Source organism: Molothrus aeneus, chromosome 6 (assembly GCF_037042795.1).
Source record: "Molothrus aeneus isolate 106 chromosome 6, BPBGC_Maene_1.0, whole genome shotgun sequence".
NCBI lineage: Eukaryota > Metazoa > Chordata > Aves > Passeriformes > Icteridae > Molothrus > Molothrus aeneus.
In genome coordinates this window covers 13,610,548-13,634,475 of record NC_089651.1, presented here as the reverse complement: position 1 = coordinate 13,634,475, position 23,928 = coordinate 13,610,548, and the positions used below count along the sequence as shown (strand labels likewise).

General features: G+C 37.9%; 1 protein-coding gene across 6 annotated transcripts in view; it reads left to right on the top strand.

The window, feature by feature from the left end:
• Positions 1–23,928, top strand: part of PLEKHA7 (pleckstrin homology domain containing A7) — a 146,062-nt gene that overhangs the window by 79,177 nt on the left and 42,957 nt on the right. For all 6 annotated transcript variants that reach the window (XM_066551555.1, XM_066551554.1, XM_066551553.1 and 3 more), the window contains exons 4-8: positions 4,903–4,986; positions 12,265–12,376; positions 17,981–18,085; positions 19,824–19,896; positions 21,102–21,202. In XM_066551555.1, coding sequence (XP_066407652.1) covers positions 4,903–4,986; positions 12,265–12,376; positions 17,981–18,085; positions 19,824–19,896; positions 21,102–21,202 — 475 coding nt within the window. The remainder of the gene's footprint in view (positions 1–4,902; positions 4,987–12,264; positions 12,377–17,980; positions 18,086–19,823; positions 19,897–21,101; positions 21,203–23,928) is intronic.

Genomic DNA, 23,928 nt, shown 5'->3' with positions numbered 1-23,928 from the left:
TCCTGGACACTGATTACAGCAGGGCAAGGATTTTACTGCTGCTCTGATGAGACACTACTATTTTAGAGTATCATTCAGTGTCTTGAAAAGATGGAGTTTTGGGTATGTGCAGCTTGTAGTAGGTGCTTTTGCTTGAGTAATAGAATTATTTGGTATTGTTCCTAATCCTTCCACCTTATATCTATATTACATTGCATTTTTCTTCCAGCTTGCGGAACTTTGAGGGCACTGTTTTTCTTGGACTATTTGTTGGTACTTGTTCTAAGCAATTCTTAAAGCTAATATCCAAAAAAAAAATACTCAGAAGGCTGAAACTATTTTGAAGCCATTGATGTATTTCAGAAATATGTTATGAAATAAAGCAAACTATTCCTGGCTGTTTGCTTGATTCAATACAAGCACTTCCTCCTGTTTGGAGTAACTGCTCACTCACTGAACAGCTCTTCATTGCATGAGCTCTTCTGTCAGCTGCACCCACACCAAAATCACCCATGGAAGTGGGGGGGTGCCCACACACAACTGTCATCACCATTTGGGGTATTCAACATAAAGGTGTTTATGCTTATCTAGTCTTACAGGTAAGTGTAAAGGAGTCAGCCTGCCTGGAAAATAAGTGCTGTAGAAATGACTTGTAATAATTTACAGGGCATCTGTCCAATGACAATGTGAATTTTTCTCACAACTTATAAATTTGCTGTTAATGTGATATAGACTTCATCAATAGTTGATTCACACATTTCAAGTTTCAGCTGCCTGTGCATTTAAATTACTCCAGAGACAATCTATACACTTGTTTGACTTCAAATGAAAGGTCATCAGCATCAGTCATGTCCAAAAATTAATAATTAGGACTTGGCTTTGACTCAAATACAAAATTAATTGAAGTCATATTAATTATGAATTCTGCAAAAGGATCCATACAAGCAAAAGTGCCTGCCTGGCTCCATTATTCTATAGGGATAGGGCCTGGTTTGCATCTGTCTTAAGACAGTGGGTGACTCAATTCTTATGTTGGTAAAAGCTGTGTATACATGCTGTGAAATTGTAGTGAGGTATCTAATTACTAAGAAATGGGTTTTGAACTGTGGTTCTTTTATGACGAGTCTGAATCTTAAGTATTATCATCCTTGGAAAGTAGTGTTCTGTAACTTTGAAATTCAGAATAATTTCTAAGAGTCTGCAGTGTAATTTAATAGAGCTGTATTGATAGATAGTAATCAATGTAATTTCTTGTGGATTTTTCATGGTTTTATACTTGCTTTGCTTTCATGACACTGATTACCAGTATCTGTAAAAATCAGAATAATATAAAACTATTAAAATTAAAAGATGGTTGCAAGGAAAAAATGCCACGATTGATCACACAGAAAATTCATAGTGTTGCTAGAAGACTTAGCTTGGCATTTCAAACGTGTGGTGTTGTACTAATGCAAGGTCTGAGGCTTTCAGAATTCACATGGTGGAGCATCATAAGCCTTTCCCAGTTTTGTTGAAGCTATTACATGTTTCTCTAATGAAAAAAAGAATAAAGGGGCATGGAGAGTAGAGCAGCTTACCATGTCCTTTTATTAAGGCACATTTATTGTGCCTGTTGTACGTGGTAGATTTCTGGACAACAGGAACATGTTCAGTAGTTGCCATTTGGAGGAAATACAGGTGATTAACTACTTCTTGGGTAGCTGATGTGTCCAGAGAACAACTGTGCCAGGTCTTTTCTTAGTCTGTGCTTGCAAAGGAAGGAAAACTTGCACTGCAATAAGTTTAGAGCACTCTAACTGGTGATGTTATTGTTATCAGTGTTGTGTAAACACATAGCACTGTTAAGAAAATATTTGAAAGACATGAAAACAACAACAAATAATTGTCATCTAAAAATCTAGCTGTTCAATTTCTCTCATCCTGATAAAAACAAGCTACTGCTAATAGTCTTGGAAAAAATCCATTTAAATACTGGGAAAGCTTCAAAGAAGCTTTATTATAAGAATTAAATTGTATTTGCAGTGAAAGGGTAGAGGGAGCAGCAGAGAATGACAGAACAGAATAATTTATGTTGGAAGGAAGCTCTGTACCCCATCACATCCAGCCAGGCCAGCTTCAAAGTTGGAACCAACTTATAAAGTTTGATATTTGGCTTGGAGCCTTATCTGGCCACGTTTTGGATGTTTCCAAGGAAGGAGATTCCTCAGCCTTGCTAGGCAACCTCTTCCAATGTTTGACTGCTCTCATTGTGAAGGGAAATCTCCCTGCTATCTAATTCCTTGTTGCAAGGCATTAGCCATCTGTTGTATAGGTTGTTTTGAATAGTATCGCTTAGTCTTAATGAGTCCTGTGAGGCAAAACACTTAAACTCTCACTTTTCAAATTCAAATAAACCACTGTGTTCTGCAAAACTAATTGTTGGTGGCGAGGGTTTCATTTCTTTCTTCACAGTGAAGTCCTACTATTGAAGCTGCAGATTTGCAGGAAGTTTTGGGTTTATGTGCCCTCTCCTTGTCTGTGAAATTACCCATCTGCATTTTAGGCAGCCACAGAGCCATCCTTCTGTTTCTCTGCTCATAGTGTTTGCTTGATATGCAAAACTTGTCCTAAAATGCATTGCTCAGATATTTAAAAAAGTGTTTACTTTCCAGCTGAAATCTTTATTATTAGTGAGTATATTTAGTCTTGTTAGTAAAGTACTTTCCCCTTTTTTTTTGCAACTAAGAGGACTAATTCCTCTTCTGGTGAATTTATTTCCTGAAATAGAATAAAGCATTTGTGTACATGCTGGTATGGTATCATGGGAAACTTCCCTTCCTGAATAACCCTAGAGCACTTCTGGAATACAGTTCTTTTTCTTAGTCTTAATTGAAGAGTGAGTTATTAATGATTGACAGCCTGCAGATGAGAGCTTGTTGGCAGTTCCTCTGCCCCTGGAGAATATAGCTGGCAAGGTCCTTTCATTTTTTTAAGCTAATAGAGTATCTGCACTTTTTTTGATACTAATCGTAACCTAAGCATCTAAGGTTAAGCAGACTGCATCAGGCCTGCTTTGAAAGGAAAGGCTTTCAGCTTAAAACTGGACTGTGTGACAAACATAGAGTTCAGTTGTTAGGGTTATAAGTAATTTATTTATGATTTTCTTTGAAAACATCTCAAGTTCCTATCCCACTCTTTGGATGTAGACACAAAATTAAATCTCACATAGAAATGCTTTTTTTTAGGAAACAATACTCCTCAGTGGTTTTGTGAGGAAATAGATCCTGGTTGCTTTGTAGATGTTATTGTGTGCTTACTGAAGATACTTCTCTGGATCTCTGATTTCATGGAAAAACTGAAGAGATAGAAACTTTATTAACCTTTATTAACCCACAGCTGTAGGACAGGTTAGTTCTCAGCAGTGTCGGGAGCAGTGGAGTAATTGATAGCCCATATCTTGTTCGCAGTTTCCAATGGCTCTAGGGTGAGGATTTTTATAATAGGGGAGGCTGGAAAAAGGCCTTCTGGTGTTGCATAAGTTGTTACAGCTTTCAGCTTATCATTGGAAATGTTTGTGATATGGGTGCCTTATATCTGACTTGCTCAGTTATAAGGAACCCAACACAGTGGCCAGGTATGTGTTGGAAAAGGGTGAAAAGTTTATAACACACCAAACACTTTCTGTGTTTATAGCCTGAGTGGAACTTAACATGAGTAACTGGTGGGGTTTTTGTTGTTTTTAGGGGTTGGTTGGTTTTGCCTTGCTTGGTTTTGGTTTGTTTGTTAAATCAAGACATGTCCTGAGCTATTTACATTGGCATGTTATGGCTGCATGAGCTGTTTGATTGTTAGCTGTTCTTTAGTCAGCAGAGTGTTATCTCTTAGGAACTCATTGCTCTGAAATCTGAAAGTGTTTCTTTATGCCTTATTCTGTGCTGGGGGGCATCCTGGTGTGCTGGACAGCAAGGTCAAATCTGTAATGCTTGAAACCAAACAGGCTTTACAAGAGGAAAAACTCCAGCTCCTTAAACAAGAAAACACATCAAGTTTTCATTTTTGCCTCTTTGAGGTAGAATTTTTTGAATGGCCTTGTTATTTTTGCTTTCTGAATACACTCAGAGCGTGTTACTGTTTTGTTACATTTGATGTGAGTGGTGGTTTTGGATGTTGTTTACCTAAGAATTGTTAACCCAGAAAAATTTAGAGTCTTAAATAAATGAGCTCTTGGTTCACAGATAGGTAAGATACCTATCTTTAATGAAGTGTTTCACAGAGGATAGCAAAATGTTTGGATAGTGCTCTGAGGGGAAAGCTTATAGAAACCCCTGATTTTAATTCAGTTGTGATGAAATACTAAATAATGTTGTTTTATACGAGCTGTGCAGCTGCACAGCTAAGGTTATATGTGGTCCTCTGCATGAAGGTGTAAAGAGAAATCATTGGAGAAATACCACATTAGAGGAAAAAGAAACATGCAAGAAATGGCTTCCACATAATTTTTCTCTGACGTTATTAAATAATAAAAAATGTGTCAAATGTTGCATTTCAAATTACTGGCTCTATTCTGTGAAATTTATGGAAACACAAATCAGAAATGTATGTTATGTAATTTCTATGCTATATCTAAATAATCTGATAACTGCCAGGTATAAATAATCATAAATTCAAGTGTGTCTCACTAACTAAAGATTGCAACTAGTTTACTTTTAAAACATAAACTTGCTTAATAATTAAATGGCACAGTGTGCCATTGGCAAAGTCGACAAGAACATAGGAAGGAGCTGAAAACATTTCAGACTTGAAAAGTACCTCAAATATGTTTAATTTCTGGACTAGAGCAGCAAAGCATCAATATAAAAAGTTCTGCTTTTTAGATACCATATTTTACAGAGTATAGCAATATTAATTTTTCTTTTTCCTTTTTTCTTTTTTTTTTCCTTTCAGCCATAATCAGCAGACCACGTCATTTAGACATCCTGTGACAGGACAGGTTTCTCCAGAAAATATTGAATTTATTTTGCGAGAAGAGTAAGTAGTTTTATACCCATGTCAAGAGATCTAAAACAGTAACACATTTACCTACAGCAGATTAGTACCTTAATTTATTGATAGTTCTTCCAATATTGTAGAAAAATTTAATTGAGGTTTGTGCTTAAAATTTTGCTTCTCATTCTGATAGTGCCTACTTCCAAGTCCTAGCTTGGAATCAAAAACTGTTGTTGTGATAGTTTTTGATTCCAAGCTAGGACTTGAGGGAAGATCTTTATCAAATCTTAAAAAAAATTCCAGACAAACCTAAAAGTAAACAAAAAAATAACAAAATATACTTAAACAATAATGCTTTAGTCTTATATAAATATCAGGTAAACAGAACATAAATGTAAAGTGCATATTGGAAGGTTTGTATTTCTTTGGTTTTCTTATGTTCAAGATGTTCTACATTCATCACCTGTTTTCCTTTGTTCTCAAGAAATGGTGTAGAATATATTTGTGTCCAGCATACTTAATCTTGATTGCCTGATCAAAAAAAAACAAACAAAAGTAAGAAATGTATGTGTTCAGTCCTGGTGAATGTGGATTGGTGCTGGATTCGATTATGCACCATTTCTCTGTAGGCTTCAGGTCCTCTTTGTCATCCTGGCTGCCTGCTAGATTGCTGCTGCCATCCTTCTCTAGTGGAATCACTGGCTATCTTCCCTAGACAGAAAACAGAGTCCTGGACAAAACTCTACATCACTTCTACAACCAAAGGGCAAGAAGAATGGCAGAACACCAGATAGTTTTTCTTTTCCAGCACTGTTCAAGCAGCCTCTGTCATAGAGCCTGGGCATCCTGCTGCGGTGCCCTGGATGTGAGGTTTGTGTGGCTGCCTGCACGATTCTGAGCTCTCCACATTTCAAATTCTGGGACATTTAATTTGCTTTACATTTTGGTAGGACTGCTATGAACAGCAGTTTACAGCATTAAGAAAAATGAGGCCTAGAGGAAGGCTGTTCAGCACTCCCAGGAGACTGAGCTTTTCCATGTCTTCTCTTGTGACTTGGAGAAGTAAACATGGCTGTAGAGCTCTGAGATTCTGCTACAGCCCTGAGGAGAACTTCTTAAATAGTTTCAAAGCCAAACCAACAGACCAAAACCATCAATATCAGCAAAACCCCTACAAAAAACCACAGGCTCAACAGTTGCTCTCCCCCAAGGCAAAGCAAAGCCAAGACCAAGTCCTATGCCAAGATGCCTGATGAGAACTAACATGAAATATAACATTGTAGGAGAGGGCTGTGATTGGGTGTGAGAGCTGTGGGGTGGCTGCTGAGCTGGAGGTCACCCCAGCTGTCCCATGGCATGCAGGTGCTTTGCTGCTCGTTTACAGGTATGAAACGAGCTGCTCCACCTCACTGTCCTAGTGAGGAGAACAGGTATTGTTGCAAATCAGCAAGTCTCACAGAGAGTATGGGCAGCAGTCATGTGTTCCAGCTTCCATCCATTAATTGGTTTTTAATTTATCTGTTGTAAAGGTTCAATCAAATTTAATAAGAATTTAAACATAGGTACTGGAAAATAGGTGTCTGGATAACCTCTTGGAGTGCCTGCCTGGATTAGTCACACTTGCTTGGGCTGTTTTTCGTTTTGTAGTCATAGCAGCTGATAAATTATTAAAAAAGGTATTGAAAGAAGTACTTGTTGGTGGCACATGGATTTAGTAATCTTTAATGTATGTTAGAAACTTTCTTGGAGGAGAAATGGAAGTGCTTATGTGGAGGGGAGTCTGATGAACATGTAGACTTCAGTTACTTGCACTGAGATGGTATCAAAACCAGGAAAAATCTCACATTGTAGTAGAATTAGTAGAGAGAAGGGGTTTTAATTCTAAAAGAAGAGGGAATGGCTGGAGGGATAGAGAGAAGTGTAAGTGTTTCTAGTGATTGCTCAGGAAACAGTATTTGCAAGAATGTTTCTCTAAGCTTTGTTATTGGCATGAAGAACATACAGTGTTTTTAAAATCAGATGTTTTTAATCTGTCAGATAAATTTGCTTTAAAAATGTCTTTTTCAAATGTGTGGGATGCTCTGGTTTCCTTAGTTTTGTACCAGTTCTGTGCAGCAGTGGGGGTTTGCACAGAGGCTCTTCACCATGGCCCTGTGAAGACCTGAACTCTTCACCTGAGTTCCTGCCAGGTGATGATGTTGGCATCTGTGGATGTGTCTGGTGAAATCAGAGGAGCTGTTGGCACCTCCCTGTCCTAAGGCCTAGGAACTGTGTTGGAGCTCTGCTGTGTTTCCAGTCCTTTTCCCTCAGGCATCAGGGATTTCTTGGAGTCAGTGGTGTTGGTGGTGTGTCAGTTTGGAATCAGTGTTGGAGATCCCTGTCCCGTGATGAAAGGATTTCCACCAGGTGAGAGAGGCAGTCTCTGGGTCAGCATGGTCTATGGAACCTTTCCATCGTGGCATCCTTTGACCAAGACTACTTCTTCCTGTCACTGGAGAACCCTATCTGAGGCAGTAAGCACTCTTAAGGGTTTCATAAGAGGAGATTTGTTCTGTAGCGCTGTTGTGACATGATTTGTTACTGACTGCTTGATTTTAATTTAAGATTAGGGCCAAGGGCTTGTCAACAGATATTTACTGGGAGCTAGTGGGGAAAAGTGACCACAAACTTGTTCAGGCTGCAGCAGACATATCTACTTAAAAGAACACATTTTACATCAGAAAAGTAATTTACAGTTGTGTAGAAATGATGAATGTGGGGACTGCTCTGGCCATTGCTCATCCTGGAAGCAGTGTTCTGGCAAGAAGATTTGGAAACAAGTTTTGGAAAATTGCACCAAGGAGTGATGTAATCCTAGCTTGATTATGACTCAGTTGTGAACCAAATGCCCTTGATTCACTTGATCAAATAAAAACTGGACACTTTCAGTAAAGGCTGGGACTGTATTTCACTAGTATTTCCCCAAGGTGTTTAAACAATATCACATCAATTTTGCTTTTCAAGCTGAAATTTGGTTTTCTCAACTCCATTGTAGCTGGAACCTGTAACTTTTGAATTACATTATCTTTTGATCCTTACACTGTTCCTTCTTCCAAGGTGTTCTAATTTAGATTTCTTTTTTCTTTTAAATAGTGAATTAGTAATTCCTTATTTTCTGAAACATTCTTTGCTGGGACCACTATCAAATCCCTACCTTGTGCTCTTTTTCCAAGCTTAGCAGTTTTGCTCACTTGGTGTGTGGGGTGTGTGTTCTGTATCCTTCACTAGCTCTGCTTGAGAGCCAGCTTTTCTACATGTCACTTTTAGGTTTCTTTTTTTCTCATGGAATGGTTGGTCATAGGTGACTGCAAGATTCAGCCCATGAGCTCATTGTTTGTTATAATAATTTAATTGTACTTTTCCTTCTCCCTCTACTAATAATTCTTAATGTTCTTTGGCTGCTGTTACTCATTGAGCTGATATTTAAAAATAACCTTTCCTTGGCAATGTTGTTTTGATAAAAGCTGCAGAGGTGGTTTTTATTTCTTCCTCCTCTGAATTACTTTTCTGTTGTTGGCACTGAATTCAGTTTCACATCATGATTGTTTGTATTTGAAGTTTATTTTTCTGTCTGTTTCTGCCAGCATTTCAGTTTTTGTCTAGAATAATTTTTATTTTCTTTTGACTTGTTCACCTCACAGTTCTTAGGATCACATTGAAATAATCTGAGCATCTTGCTGTATGGGAAGCCCCTCCAATTCACAACTGCTTCTTGACCTTTGTGCTTTGCTTTCATCTTTTTAGTGAACCCTTAATCCACAAACAGACCTTTCTTAAACAACTGATGGAGAACTGAGAATTAATGATAAGTCTGCTAGACAGGTGTTTGTTGTTTACACATGCATTTCTCTGAAAACCATCTATGATAGAATTACTGAGGATAGCTGTATATCATGTTTAGATTTCTCCTCCCATATCTTTGTTAAATAACAGTTCTTTAAGTAATTGTGGACAGAAAGGAAGAATCAGGCACATGCAGCCATGTGACTAATGTTAGACATTACTAGTTGTTTATTAGGAGCTGTATAATATTTGTCATAGGAGTGTGTTTGCAAATGAGAAGATAGTACTTTAAAAAATACAAGACTTGAACATAAATGTAGACATATGGGGGGAAAAATATAGTGTGCTTAATGCAATGAGTGCTATCCTCTTTTTTGTGTGTCTGATAAAACCTGTGTATCACCTCTGGGGAGAGAGCCATCTTATTTTATCTATTGCATTTGGTTACTATAGCAGCAAAAATACCAGGTGGAGAGGAAAGAGGAGACCCAAACAACCCTAAAATAAGTATCTACCCTGTTTACATGTATAGAAACACTAGGAGAGTTGTTTTTTTTTTTTAATCTAGCTGATTAGGAAATTTATTAGTAATAAAACTACATGGACAGAATGTTATTGCATTGTGTCTGATTCCAACAAATAAACTTTTTAAGTTGCTGGTATGGATGTGGATCTTCCAAGTCGACTGATTTTTATGGTCTCTCGTGAGTATTGCATTTTCAATATGGGCTACTGGTCTAGTCATTGTTTTTTATTGTTCTTCTTCAGTGTTAGGGTTTTTTAATAACCCAAATGTTGGCAATGTAATTTTTTCAGCTGGTAAATATGGTTTCTGGAGACATACTAGCAATGTTTAGGTAGAGCAGGGAGTTGCTTGACAGGAGATATTATATAGAGTGTTATTTTCAAGTACTTAAAAATATTTACACAGTATTGGAGCTCCAAATGGACACACTGCAATTCTGTGTGTGTACTCACACACTTGTGGGAGGCAGTAAAAAACTAGCCTGAAAATAGTAAAACAGCATCACTACGAAGACAGAATGGGGTACCTTGGATAACAGATATTATCAAACATCTTTGGTAATAGAAGCTTTGAACTAATGTTTCTGAATGCACAGAGTCAGTGCTGTAGTCACTTATTTTTGAAGTTGAATCTGTAAATATTATTAGGACACTGTTAATTCCCTTAGCAGGCCAGGATGTTTCAGGTAATTCTGCATATTCTGTCTGTTTTTACTTGCTTTTAAAAACACTGAGAATATTGATTAGCTGTTAAAAGACTTGAATACCTGAGTTTTATGTTCTGATTTCATGCAAAAATCCAATTGTATCCTTGAAATACTATATACAAAATAGTATTATACTGAAATTAATTTGCAGTATTGTTTTGTGTTTTCTGTTAAATATTGGGTGCAGCAAGTTTGCATCGCCAGGTTTGCTGCTGAACTTTTTATAGGAGAATAATAATGTGCTTTCTCTTTCAATGGACTTAATGTGTCTTTTGCTTGCTATTTGAATTCTTCCATGGCAACTACCTCACATTTTTTAAAGAGCATTTTTCTTCTTGTGAATTTGAAGTTCGTCATTAATTTGATAGTACTAGAAAGGGAAAGCCTGGTTTCTTGGCAGTGATCACTTGTAGTAGCAAGTGGAAGAGAAATCACTCTATGATTACATAGTAAATGCTTAGAAATTACATTTTTATCATTCTGTATTGTATTATGATTTTCTTATGACGGTCTTGTTAAACATATAGCTTATTTTGCTCTGTAATTCTTCTATTTTTTTTAAGTGCAGTATGTTTAACCTGCTGTGAAACAGCATTTTTGGGAATAGAGAAAATCTGTTAAATCAGAGTAGAAATATTAAGTTAAAACCATTCCTCTGGGGTTATTTCTTCTTCATTAATTTTTTATTGGAAAGATTAATTCCAATTTGTCAAAATTTAAATTGTATTTTTCATTTTCATCAACAGGAATAGCTTAGTTAGGCAGTGTCATGTATGGGAAGTTTTTTAATCTGCATTTTGCAGAGACTGGATTAAAAGGTGATTAAATGCTGAACCAGGGTAGCTGGTCCATAAGAGGTGGGGCAAATTGACTCAAACTGGCATGATGAAGTTCCCTTGCTTTAAAGGATGGCCAGGAATTTTAGGGGCTTGCTGTAGGTTGTTCTTATATCTTGGACCTGAGATTATATATAAAATCTAGGAAGAAGGAATTTATGTCAGATATGCAAGACATAAATAAAATGGGACCTAACTTGTATTACTTACTTGCAAGCTTCATTGAAACCCTGGTCACAAATGGAAAAATATGGAAAAAACACCTATCCAAGCTTTTGAACAGATAATTCTTCAGGTTGTAACTGAGGAAGAGCAGTGGTGGCAAATATTTTGTCCTCTTAAACCTGTGTTGAGCTACTAAAATCACAGACTCTTCTCTGTTCTCGTGATAACTCAGAATTATTCTGTTCTCTGTTGTGTTCAGATCTGGATTTCAGTGGTAGCAGCAACCATGGTTGGTGTAGCTTGTATACCATTTTTGGTTTTTCTAGTAAATGGCTTTGGTGACTGGGAAAAGGAAAATCAGGTGTTGTTAATTGTTTGTTTTGTTGTGTTTTCTTTTCTGATGTGACTCTATTACCACTTGTTATTTGCTAAATTATGTTGTTAATGATTTTTGAAAATGCCACCTGTGGTTTTAATTTCATTTGATGCTGGTGTCGAGTTTGGCTGCTGAAGCTTCTCTTCACAGAGATTTTATTTTGCCCTTCTATCTATCCTCTCAATTCTTCATCTGGGTGGCTGTACTGAATTCTTACTTGTTGAACATGTTCTTCTGGTAGGATTGACCTCACTTATGCCTTAAGTGGCTATCTGAGCTAGTTATCAGGATTTCTGGAATCTTAGGATGACTCAAATTATACATTTCTAACAACTATCTGCCTTGAATTGCACCATTTTGCTTAAAAGGTATTTTAATAATTCATATTGTGCTATGAATCATATTTTGGGCAGATTCAAAGATACGGCATTAAGTTAGTGAAAGATCTAACAGCAGTCAAGACTCAATTTGATTTTAAATAAAAAGCCTGTTATTGCCAAGTGCTGATTCCTGTCCTTTTCTCCCAGTACTGGCTCTTTCACAGGTTTGGCCAATTCTCTAAATTGGGCACAGTTTGGTTTCGCTGCATAGGCCTTATTTTCTCTCTTCCTGCAATCCTTGTTAGATCTTGATCCTCTCTTGGGTTTGCAGACAATTTGGCAGGTTTCTCCTTCCTGATGCATAGACAAATACCAATCATCAGATGTCACTGCTTGGGAAAGACTTGAAATCTAAATCACAGGAGCGGCGCAAAGGAACCTGCAGATGCATGGGAAATATTTGACTAACTTGTCATTCATTTGCACACTGTGAATTTTAAACATAAAAAGGCCACACTGAATGTTTGAAACTATGTGCTTTAGATTATCTGGTTTTGTTTGCTTTCTAGACAGAATTCATCTATGTCCAACCAACAAATAAACCAAAGGCCTTCAAGCATGGTCAGTGAAACGTCCACTGCAGTAACTACGGCTGCTGTTGATACAAAACCTGGCTCTAAGGTAAAGGAAAAAGCTATTTTTTTCAGCTTGTTGATCACAACTTCACTAATTTTTAAATCCAGTGTTCTTATGCTGATTTCTGTAGGGCTGTGGATTAAGCTAGAAGTCTAGTAGGACCTCAGAGAAGAGGTAATATCTTCTACTCAGACACAAACCTTTTGACAGCACTGTATACCCACGTGACAGCATTGAATGGTGACTTCTTACATTGTGATTATTGGGACACAGAAAGTTTGAGACTTACAAGTGGAAGTAAATATATATAATATTAGTATTTCAGCAAGTGTTTTGGTGGTCCAGTGCATATGGCCAGAAGTGATGCATGATACCAGGAATTTGCAGTTCTTATTTTTTCATGAAATCTTACTGCCTTTCCTCCTCCTAGTAACAATTAAATCCTTTTCTGCCCTCACTGCATTGCACAAGCAGTGCAGGCACCAAGTTCACACACATAACGTTTAATAATAGAAAAGTCCATTCCTTGTCATTGACAAAGGACCTGTGTCCATTATTGAACAAAGTATAATAAAGTGCTGTACTTGAAGTGTCACCATCTGTTTTAATACTTCTTTGACCTTACAGTAAATTACAGAACAGTGAGAATGGTAGTGGGTGGATAAAAGGGATAGAGCAATATTGAAAGAATTAGCAGAGATAATTTTCTTAACTTTGACTGCAGTTCTTAAACTTCTCAGTTGTTTTTTTTTTTAAATGCAAAAGTGGGCAGCCTTTTATGTAACTGAGTTTAAGAAAGGGCTTCACCATATTGATTGCAAAAACGTTTTGTTTAGTTGGAATACTTAAAATCTTTTACTAATATTTTGATATGCTTGAGTCCAGGAGGTGATACAATTTCATGAGAAGCTGAAAATTAATTTTTTAAAAATTATTTTTTTAAAACCTACAATGTATAAGTTATTGAACCAACACAAAGATTGTAATGTATCATATCTCAAGAATGCATTTATCTTTAAAGTGCTAGATGAAGTTATCACTGCAAACAGTAAGCTTAGTAGGTTGCTTGAATTATTTGAAACACTTCTTTTTGATGTTTGAAGAGTTGAAATTACCAAAGTATGTCGTCATTTGTTTTTACTGTATTTATCCTGCTAACTCTGATTTTTTAAAGCCTGCATTAGTGGCAGAAAGCTCATTTTTTCCCTCTTTAAACCAGCAAAAACTTACTGGGGACCTGATAGGGTGCTTTGAGCTGGCGAGTTCTCCAGTGACACAGTTAAATCTAACTTGGCCAGGATCACACTTCTGCCAAAACGTGTGCATCCTCTGAGCCCTGCTCCTGCTGCTTCCCTCTGTCACCTGCTTGCACTGATCCAGCAGAGACCAAAAACGGGGACTGGATTCCATTCCCAGCCACCCACATGCTGGGGCCATGTCAGAACCACACAGCTGAACAGGAGGGTAATGCTTTTTTCATCACAGCTCAGAGAATGTCCAGAACCGCCTCCCAAGGCTTTGGTTGATCTGGTTTTGGTCTCTTTCTATTCTGTTTGCAGTCCACTGTAAGGGTGGCTGTGCATGCTTCTGGCAGGCACCCAGGTGTGGATTTTTTAACACATGGCAGCTTTAGACTTAGAATAAAGCTCTCACAGAGGCTTTGCCAGCACTTTGCTTCTCCACCAAGTTTGTTTTTATAAGATCCATTCTACTTTGGGTCCTTAAGATGAACCAACATCTTTCCTACATCTGCTGTGTTTCATCATTGCATGTGTTAACAGGCTTGAAATCACTTCTCTTGTTTTGTGCAGTCAGAAGATCTGTTGAATTCCTTCACAGTCTAACACAAAACTTATTTCAAGTGAACTAGTAGTGAGAAAAAAGGCTGTAAAATGACCTGTGTCCTCTGCTTTGAGATTGACTTTTAGGAGGTTGAGAATAGATTTTAAGGTCCTTCCATCTATTTCTAAATGTTTTCTTCCCTGAATTCCTAATCATTCTTTCAAAGAGTGTGTTCTCAGATGCAGACATGAAGCACAGTCATGTTCATGCTCTCTACTTAGCCATGGCTAATTTTTTTTTTTTAATGTTTCTAAAATTTGGTCCTGCAAATGCCATCACAGAATGGTATATGCATAGTGCTGGAATCCTGGCCAAGTTCAGCCTTTTTTTTCTATAGAGCTGTGCACATTTGGGGCCAGTATATTGATACACGAACTGTCTGAGTAAGTAATTGAAAGACTTGAGACCAATGCAGTCTATCTTGCTCTTTGACATTTGAGGGGTATGGGGTTGAAGGAATAAAAAGCAAAAGGGCATTTTGATAAACTGCAATTATTCTCTGTCCCAAAGATCTTGTTCATACCCAGTTCAATTACATGATTAACCATGTTAAAAGCCATTTATATTGATTAATAATTAAGGTTATGGAGGAAAAAGGGTCTGCTTCAGTTTGACAGTAAGGTACATTTGGAATTTAGTCTGTTGAAACATCTCATGATGTAAATGAAAGTTAGTAAATGTTACTGTGCCACACAGGACTTTGGCCAAGTCAAAAATGAAAGGACTGTAGGGAATGTATTTACTATCTGCATTTTGAGAGCATGTTGGATGGGTTCTGCATAACAGAAGTGATTGAATTGTTGATGACACTGGTAGTTGCTGGTATTTCTCTGAGGTAAACTGGTGAGGAATCCAAGTAAAGAATGTGTCTAGCAGCTGGAGCAAGCAGTGGTGACAGGAATGTGATGTGCCAGCTCTGGGACTGTCTGGAGCTGGAGTGCAGCACAGGGTCCAGTTCACAGCCACTGCATGGGAATGCTCAAAATTTGGTGATTTTTTTGGAGAGTTTCAGTTTTTTCTATCTGAAAAATAAGGATTAATATCTCATTTTCTTGGAGATACTAAAAGGATTCATAAGTTCATTTCTAACTGAAACACTGAGATTTTTTGACTTGAAGAGTTTGACTTAAACAGGTGGCTTTTTATAGGTTGACTTTTTAAAAATTCCTTCTAGGTTGAAAGTTCCATGTTTTATTATGCATATATATTTGCATATTTTGACCAAAATACAGTCTTCCTGTTTACTATTTTAAAAATCTGTTCAAAAAAAAGAGCCTGTCTGTACTTTTTTTGTTTGTCCTGTTTCAAAGAAAGAAAAAAATTGCATAATATGTTAGCAACTTTCCTCCTCAGCTACAAGCTACTGTAAGAAATAAGATGAGGCAGTGATGGAAAGGGATTTGAAAATTTTGGCTTTTGACATTTTTGTGTTTTGTTGCAAAAACTCAGCAGTCATTCACAAGCAAGTCAGCATAACAAATGCACTGAAGTCAAAAGTGACTTTTGTGTCTTCAGTGATACAGACAGCTGTGCTGACCTGCATTTTTAAACTTCTGCCAATGATATCAGAAGAATTCAAGTTAGGAACAGACTACTGCAGTGCAGAGAAATAGTTTAAAAATACACCTTTTCTTTCAAACCAATTAGTATAGCCAGTGGAAACAAGGTGTGACTAAGTATCTGTTATGCTTTGCAGTATCTGTTATGCTTTGTTTTATTCCAGAGCAGAATGAGATAATCAATACTGAAGATTAAAAGAGAATTTTAATTACATAAAGCACCATAAAATGATAATTTTGTTTCCATTATGGCTATTGGATTGACATATAATACACAGCCTTTGGACAAATTTTCCTACTCCTGTGACGTAGATATTATTTGGTCCTTTGACCAAGTCCAAGGATGATTTTTCTACATTGTGGTCTGCATTTTAAAATTATTAAGATCAGAGAAAGTGCTTAATTAAAATATCTGATTTAAAAAAACCCCGAAATTTAAATGCTGCTGTAAGGCTAGATAAGCTGTACTTCAACTGCTCCTCAGTTCCTTCACCCTTCCAAAGATCTACATGAGAGAAAGATTAGGAAACTAAATTCTGTACATTTTGTAAATTGATTTATGTTCAGCTGCAAAGTACAAATAAAGTAAAAACAAAATAAAAATAGATTTTTGACTTTTAGAGCTTTAGCAAATTTGGGCCTCATTTTTCATCACCCTTTTAATGTAGCTGTTGTATCTTAACATTTGGCAGCAATTTCTAAAAACTCAATTGTCTTGTTTACTTCTCATTTTTCTTTACAAAAGCCCTTACATGGCTGTGTTTGCCCACAGCCAGTGCTCTGCAGCCTGTTGGCTGAGTGCCTTAGCACAGGTCTGGCAGACACAAAGCCTGGGAGATGTGGTGATGCCATCCTGACCTGACTTCTTCTATGAACTGGCTTTTGCCAGCTGGATGGTAGGGGCACCTCCTCAGAAACCTGTTCTACAGCCTGCTCTGCTGAGTTTGTGCCAGCAGCCCTGGACAGGTGGACAAGTATGGGCTTTTTCCTCAGGTGACCACCTGTGGTGCCCTGGGTGCTGCTGGGTCTTGTGCAGGCTCTCACTGAGCTGTCTGGGGAGGTGGCAGTGCTGGGGAAATCCTGCTCCTCACTCCTGTTAAATCTGCCTCACTGCTTTATATGCTGTAGCACCAAAAAAGAAGTGCATTTTTCCATGCTGGTTTTAGCTAACCCTTCATTAAGACAGGAAATTTAGTGCAGGTTGGTAAAGTCTGGCCTTCATCAATCAATCAACAGAATCCATTTAAAGTTATAATATTCTGCTAGAATTATTTACATTATAGACAGCAGTCTTCTAGTCCAGATGTTGCCTGACTGGCAGGAGCAGTACACTGAGATTTTTTTCTGATGTTATCCCTTGTGTGTGATGAATATACTTGTTTCCAGAGCTGCTGTTTGCCTGCAGAGCATCTGTATGCTGACAAGCTCAGAGATTAAAAAGAGAGACACTGTAGGAGAGAATTTGGGCAGCTCTTTTCTTGGAGAACTTGGCAGCAACTGTAAGGGTGGTGTGTCCTGAAGCACTTGGAGGAGCAAACTGGGCTGAGGCTGGAAAAGAGCAGGCAGATTACTCATTGAGTGATTTGTGCTTTTTCACACATGGATAGGCCTTGCTTGTTTGTGTTTGAAATAGTTTTGTCCATGTGGGTCAAAACTGAGGTTTCAGTAAGACACAGATCATTACCTAGGCCTTGTGGTTTCCACTGGCTGCTGTGTAGGTCTCTTCCCTGGTAGTGTCACTGTCTTCTCCTTTTGTTTGCAGGGCCAGAGTCCAAGCATTTTATTAAGCTATCAATGTTGTTTGAATTTAAACAGGAAGGAAAAAGTAAAAGCCACCAAAAAGACCCCATCAAACCCCCCCCCCCAAAAAGACAAACAAAGAAGAGCAAGAGTAAGATTCATCTGCTCAAAGTCCTGTGTGTGTAAGAGACCTGTGCAATATTTTCCACAGACTTGCATGCAGCTCTCAAATATTTTTTCCAAGCACACTAAAATTTCCACAGTTCCGCCTTCTGACTTGACACAGCAGTGCTGCTGCTCTTCAGCAGGAGCTGGCACACCATCCTGATGAAGGTGGAGGATTGACTTTGCTCTGTTGTAAATATCATTGCCTGTTTACTTGCCCTTGAAAATGCCATGAGGACTTTGTTGCTGTGTAATGAAGTATAAGTTATTGCAGTGAGAGTATTTGTAATATGAAATGAGTCTCAGTATGGTTTAGAAACCACTGCTCCATTATACTTTGCAGGTCGTGAAGACTGGAAGCAAAGTTCACAGCTTTGGAAAGAGGGAACAAGCCATCAGGAGGAATCCCAATGTTCCTGTGATAGTAAGAGGCTGGCTGCACAAACAGGTATGCATCTGATCACCTGGTTCTGTTCATATATTCAGTGCAAGCATCAAGGAGGAGCCAGTGCTTCCAAGGACCTGAGGAAGCAGAAGCTGCAGTGTTGGTGGCACAGGGCAGTGCTGGGTACTTCCACAGACTTCCATAGTGAGGAATTTGTGCTTGGCAAGTGTGAAAACCGAGGCTTACAAATGGGTTTGATTCAGAAGAGTAAACTGATAAATGGACATCACCATCACAGCTCAGTGTTGAGGCTGTAACTTTGTTATCTAAATGTGGTTATTTTCCCTGGTTTATCCTGCTGGCTCAGTGTCAGGATGATCTTTGACTCCCTCAGAACACAGCCTGAGGCTGGCTGTGAAGGCCTTATTCTATCTACTTGGTTATGCCCTTCTACCCTGATCAAAGGCTTAATTCCAGTCCCTATGCCTTTTTGTTCTCCAGAAGCAGGAGGGGGAAAATTATGGGAAATGGGGACATGTAGCCAGCTGACAGTAGCCAGCAAAAACTGGATTATACAATTTCATTCAATGAACAGAATTCTACAGCTGCTATGTCTTGAACTCTTAAGCTGACAGAAACACATCTTTGAGTGTAATAAGTAAATAAAGCTGTTATATGAGAATAATTCCCTTGCTTCTCATTTGGCAGCCCGTGGCTACCGGATTATCACCAGAGATCCAGCAGCTAGATTTAGGGGTGGGCAGGAGAAGGCTGAAATCTGAGGCTTACAATTATGGTTTTACATGAAAGTGAAATAGCTGACAGCTGTCTGCTTCCTCCTGGGTGGAGAGATGTAATTCTGCTGTGTTCCACTCTCGGCTCTGTTGACATCCACTACCCAAGTCCATTAGCTCTCAGGACAGAATCAGAACTCAGGCACAGTATGTGTTGCCATAGCATGAAAATGGGAAGGGGAGAAAGTCCTTCCATAGTTAATTTGATTGCAGGAAGGAGGAGGGAAATAGCTAGGGCAATGTTGTATATCCTATTTCCTTCTGTCCCCTAACCTTGCTTGTAAACCCTTAAAATCTGAAGGTGCTTTTTATCCTGCTGGTCCCATCGAAGCCTGCCTGAGCTGAACAAGTTGTACTTGCCTAGGTTAAAGTCTGGCAATTTTAAAAGCTTCAGAAATTAATTTCAATGCAAATAATCCTCATTCTGACAAGGTTATCTATATCTATACCTATATATATCTCCACAGGCATATTATATTATACTTCATTAAAATTTGCACATTATGCATCCTGTTTTATTTCCTAAGGAATATTTGATTAAATTACATTTTAGGCATGGGTAACATATGGTGATTGAATTATAGGATATCATTGCCTGAAATGTGAGGTCATACTTCACAGCTGTGTAGTGATTTTCATTTGGTCTGCAGGCAATCTTTGTTGGAGTTTGTGCCATCCAGAAACACACTTGGTTTCCTTATTGCAGATAAATACGAGCAGATAAAATAAGCATTGGTTGTGTACAAGGTTAATCTGAATGCTGTTAGGGATGAGGGTTTAATTACTTAATGAAAATTAGCAGTTTGACTATTCTGCCCTCATTACTTTATAGCTGGATGTTTTGCCTCTCATCTTTCTTAGTACACAATATTTTGGCTAAGATATAAACCATTTGTTTTGCACTTAGTAATCATGTTTAGGTAAACTCCTGGTAAACTACTCACTGGATCAACACTGTCTGTTAACTTTCCTTAAATGAAAAGTGTACCACATTTCTTGCATTTCAGGACAGCTCTGGAATGAGGTTATGGAAGAGACGATGGTTTGTGCTTGCTGATTTTTGTTTGTTTTACTACAAAGGTGAGTAAATATTAGCTGTTTTGAGTTGGTATGAACAGTTCACCTGTACAAATCATGGTGAATGCATGAACTAACTGAACTCTTCAGATAAAGTTAGTTGTTCTGAGATGAACAGTGAAACAATTGCTTGGCCAGGCATCTTAAATGCACAGCAAATTCCAGGCCAGAGTAGGGGAAGCAAAGGATGCTGTATGATATTTTTTCACATGATTTATGTTTGGTGATTGCCACAGTTTACTTTGCAGAACATCTGACTGGAATAAATAAGATTTATCCTATCTCTGGTCTGTGTTCTGGTACCTACTTGCTTGCACTTGGACATCTGAGTTTTTTTGAGAATGTGCTATGGTCAGATCAGGGCATTGGGTTCAGTTTTAATCTAAGGGACAAAGTAAGAGTGAGAACTTCTGAATCCAGTAATTCTGCCAAAAAAAAAGGTTGAATGTGATCTTAGACCAAACTAGGTATTAGATAAGGTTATTTTCAAGTTTTGAATACTTCATGTGCTACAATTTTTGGAAAGCATTACAGAATCTCAGACTTGGAGTTGATATCTCTAGATACTGCATTTCTGCTGTCGATCCCTTGGAGCCAGCAGCAAGAGAGATTTCCTAATTATAGCCATTAGCCTGGATGTCCAGTGCTAAATGCAAGGTCCATCATGTTTTGCAGCCTGTCACTGTTCATTTGGCACAATAAGCTTTATACTTCAAGTGTATTCTTCTGGCTGAAGCTAAAAAGCAGCATCCAACCCCCACCCCCCCCAAGAAAAAAAGAAAAAAAACTGAATAAAAACTCAATCTGATTCAGAAAACAAACTCTAAACGTTTCTTCTTTAAAACTAAAACATTTTTCTTGCATGTATTATTGGTGTTGAGTCATAAGTGAATTTGTGTCAGAAGGGACTTCAGGAAGTGTCCCATCCCAGTGCCTGGTGAAAGCAGGGTCAGGAAAGGAGTCAGCCCAGGTTGCTCAGGGTTTAATCAAGTCAGGCACTGAAAAGCTCCAAGGATGGAGAATGCCACAGCTTCTCCCTTGGCCTGTGCTCCTGCTGCTCTGTCCTTGGGAAAATGCTTTTCCTTATGTTCAGTGTGAGCCACTGTTGTTTCTGTTTAATGCCTGTTTTCTCTGTGTCCATAAAGGAGAATATATTGTTAGCCCACTGAACAGTGCAGGGAATTAAATTCTATTTCTTTATTCCACAGACAGCAGAGAAGAGTCTGTTCTGGGGAGTATCCCATTGCCCAGTTATGTCATATCTCCAGTTGGACCTGAAGATCGTATAAATCGCAAATTTTCTTTTAAGGTACATTTGCAAAGCTTATCAGCTAATCACAGTTTATTTGCATATTAGAAAAGCTGCTGTTGTAAACAAGAACACCATCTGTTTTCCTATTTTACTTGTTACTAGCTTTTAAAAGCAGACAGGTTTATTGACTGCCTGTTCAAATGTGACATAGCACTTTTTTTTTTTTGCTTATGAATTGACATTCACGTCTGTTACTTTGTAAGTGTCCTTAGAGCTTAATGAAGTGTCCCTGAGTAAAGAGCCTGTTTCTAAAATCAGAAATTAGTATTGACAAGTTGTTCCAGTACTGTGTACAGATTGAAAGAAAAGTTGTCTTATTTACTTTGTAATAGAGTAGCTGATCTCATAATGGACTGATGTCTATTTGGTTTTGTTGTGGTTTTTTTAAAAAGAAAAGACTCGACTCAGATCTCACAGGTAGAAAATGACAGCACTTAGTCATCCTAAGTGATATGGACTTTTTAAAAGGCAAAAGTACTCTTGTTTGATATAGTTTATGGGTGGTTTTGTGGTTTTTCTTTTTCTAAAAATAAATGTAATTTTATAATTTACAATTCTAGTCTTCGTTATAAAAGCCCACAGTAATGAAATAAAACATGTATTTATTGATAGTGCCAAAACCTGACTACTCCAAGTGATTGTTAAAGCTGCTGCACTTAGGCAAAGTTGAGAAACTTCCATGCCTGTAGCAGATTTAAAGTCAGAGCAGAACTTGTTTTTCTATCAAGCAAATCGGCTATGTACTTTAAACTAATTTACAAATCAGGTTTTGATCAGGCACACTTAGGAGATCTAGAAGGAATCTCTGTTTAAATATTTTCTGTGCTGAAATTATGAAGAACATATGACTTTCTCTTGCATTTTGATTTTTTTTTGAGTTGTTTTAAAGTTGAGAATGCCTTTTTTTACTTTCAGTTCTATGTTAAAGTGGATAGTGGTTTGAAATTTATTAAGCAAATATTAACTTGGGTATTTAATGTGTTTAAAAAAGACCCAGTGCACTTTGTGGAAATGTTTATTGTACTTTTTCAAATGCATTGAGCATGAGTTATCAGGATAAAACTACAAAGAAATCTTTGTTTAAGAAAAACATTCCACCTTCAGTATTTATGAGTGTGATTCATAAAGCCCTCTTTTTCTAGAGCCTTTTCCTAGGAGGAAGCATGTACTGAAAGAGGGGAACTCAATGTACTCTTCTAGGGTTCCCTGCTTTTTGTTTTGTTCAAATGGTGTTTACACACACTCTTAAGTCACCACTGGCCAAGTGGAGTGGAATCCATGGTTTGGTCATGGTTAAACCTTTCCAGAAGCAAATGCAGACTTCTCCTGTTCATTTAAAGATATCATACCTGTATGAGCTCTACCAGGTATTTCATCTGAGTCTTTTTCTGGAAATACCAGGAGACTTTCCACACAGGGTCTATCTATATCTATTGATATAGGTAGAAATAGGGTGTTGATAGCAAAAGAAAGTTTATGCTAGCAAACTCTGTAAAAAAATAAACATTTCATGCATCAGTTTGTCAGGCCAGTTGTAACTCTGCTTTAGGTGTTTGATGATTGACTGCAGGCTGGAAGCTGCAGTGTGATTTTATTCAGACCTAGCTCCAGGGGCAGCAGGAGGATTTTGTGCAGTTCCTGTGGCACTGACCCTGTCCAGCACTGATGTTCAGTGGTCACAGAGTTGGCTGTGGGCACCTCACAGGAGGAGCACCCTGTGCTGGCACCCATCACTCAGCAGCCATTGCTTTTATCTCCTCTCTTCAGAGCACCTCCAGACCCAGAGCCTAGTGGGACATTCTGTCTCACAGTGTAGCACAGCCAGAAATAGAACACACAAGCAGATTAAGCCCAAAATAAAGATAAGACTTTTTTTTTTTTTGCATTGAAGACCTGAATGAGTGGGAAAATGTGCCATGGCACTTTTTACATTTGGCCCATTCTTTGTTGAGATTGTTGTAAATCTTCTGTTACAACAGGATTGTCTCCCATTTGAAGCAGGAGTGAGTTTGGAAGCTAGGGCAACAGCAAAACTGGAAAAAATTCAATTCTTTTATTTGCAAAACCAGAGGGAGGATTTTTGCTAAGCAAATACATGGGTGATTTTGCATATGATTTGGTTAGAAGGAAGCTTGTAAAGCACATGCTCACTGGGTCTGTGCTGAACCCTGCAAAGTGTTAAAACATGTGCTGTAGGAGTTATCAAAATCCTTTTCCTTTCATCACCTCCCGAGGTCCAGCTTAAGTTTTTGTGTCTCTTTGGGTGTTTAACAATTACAGGCCTATAGGCTTTTGAAATCAATCAAACCCCTACTTTGAAATATATCAGTATGTGCATTTAATTTCTTTTGTTTAGAAACTGTGCTTTTAGGTCTCTATCTTGATACAATTTTTGAATCTTGACTCTTTTTTGAGTCTTCTCTGTTTGTGCCAAGCAAAGTGCTGTGACTAGCTGGAAGCCACTGTCACTAAGCTGTGTGTGACCCTAGAACTCAGGGTCCTTACTGCATTTTTAGTTCAGCAGCTCGCATCCTAAAGATATTTAGTTAATCTAATAGCTGCATTTTAAAAGAATAGTTTTTTGTTGGTATCAATATGAGTGAGCACAAATTCATTGTTTAGATTTTGATGTGAAAAGGCTTGCAGAGCATTCATATATAGCTGGAAATACTTCCTGTGATTAGCAGAGAAGTGGCTGTACTTTGCAGTTATACAATATTTTT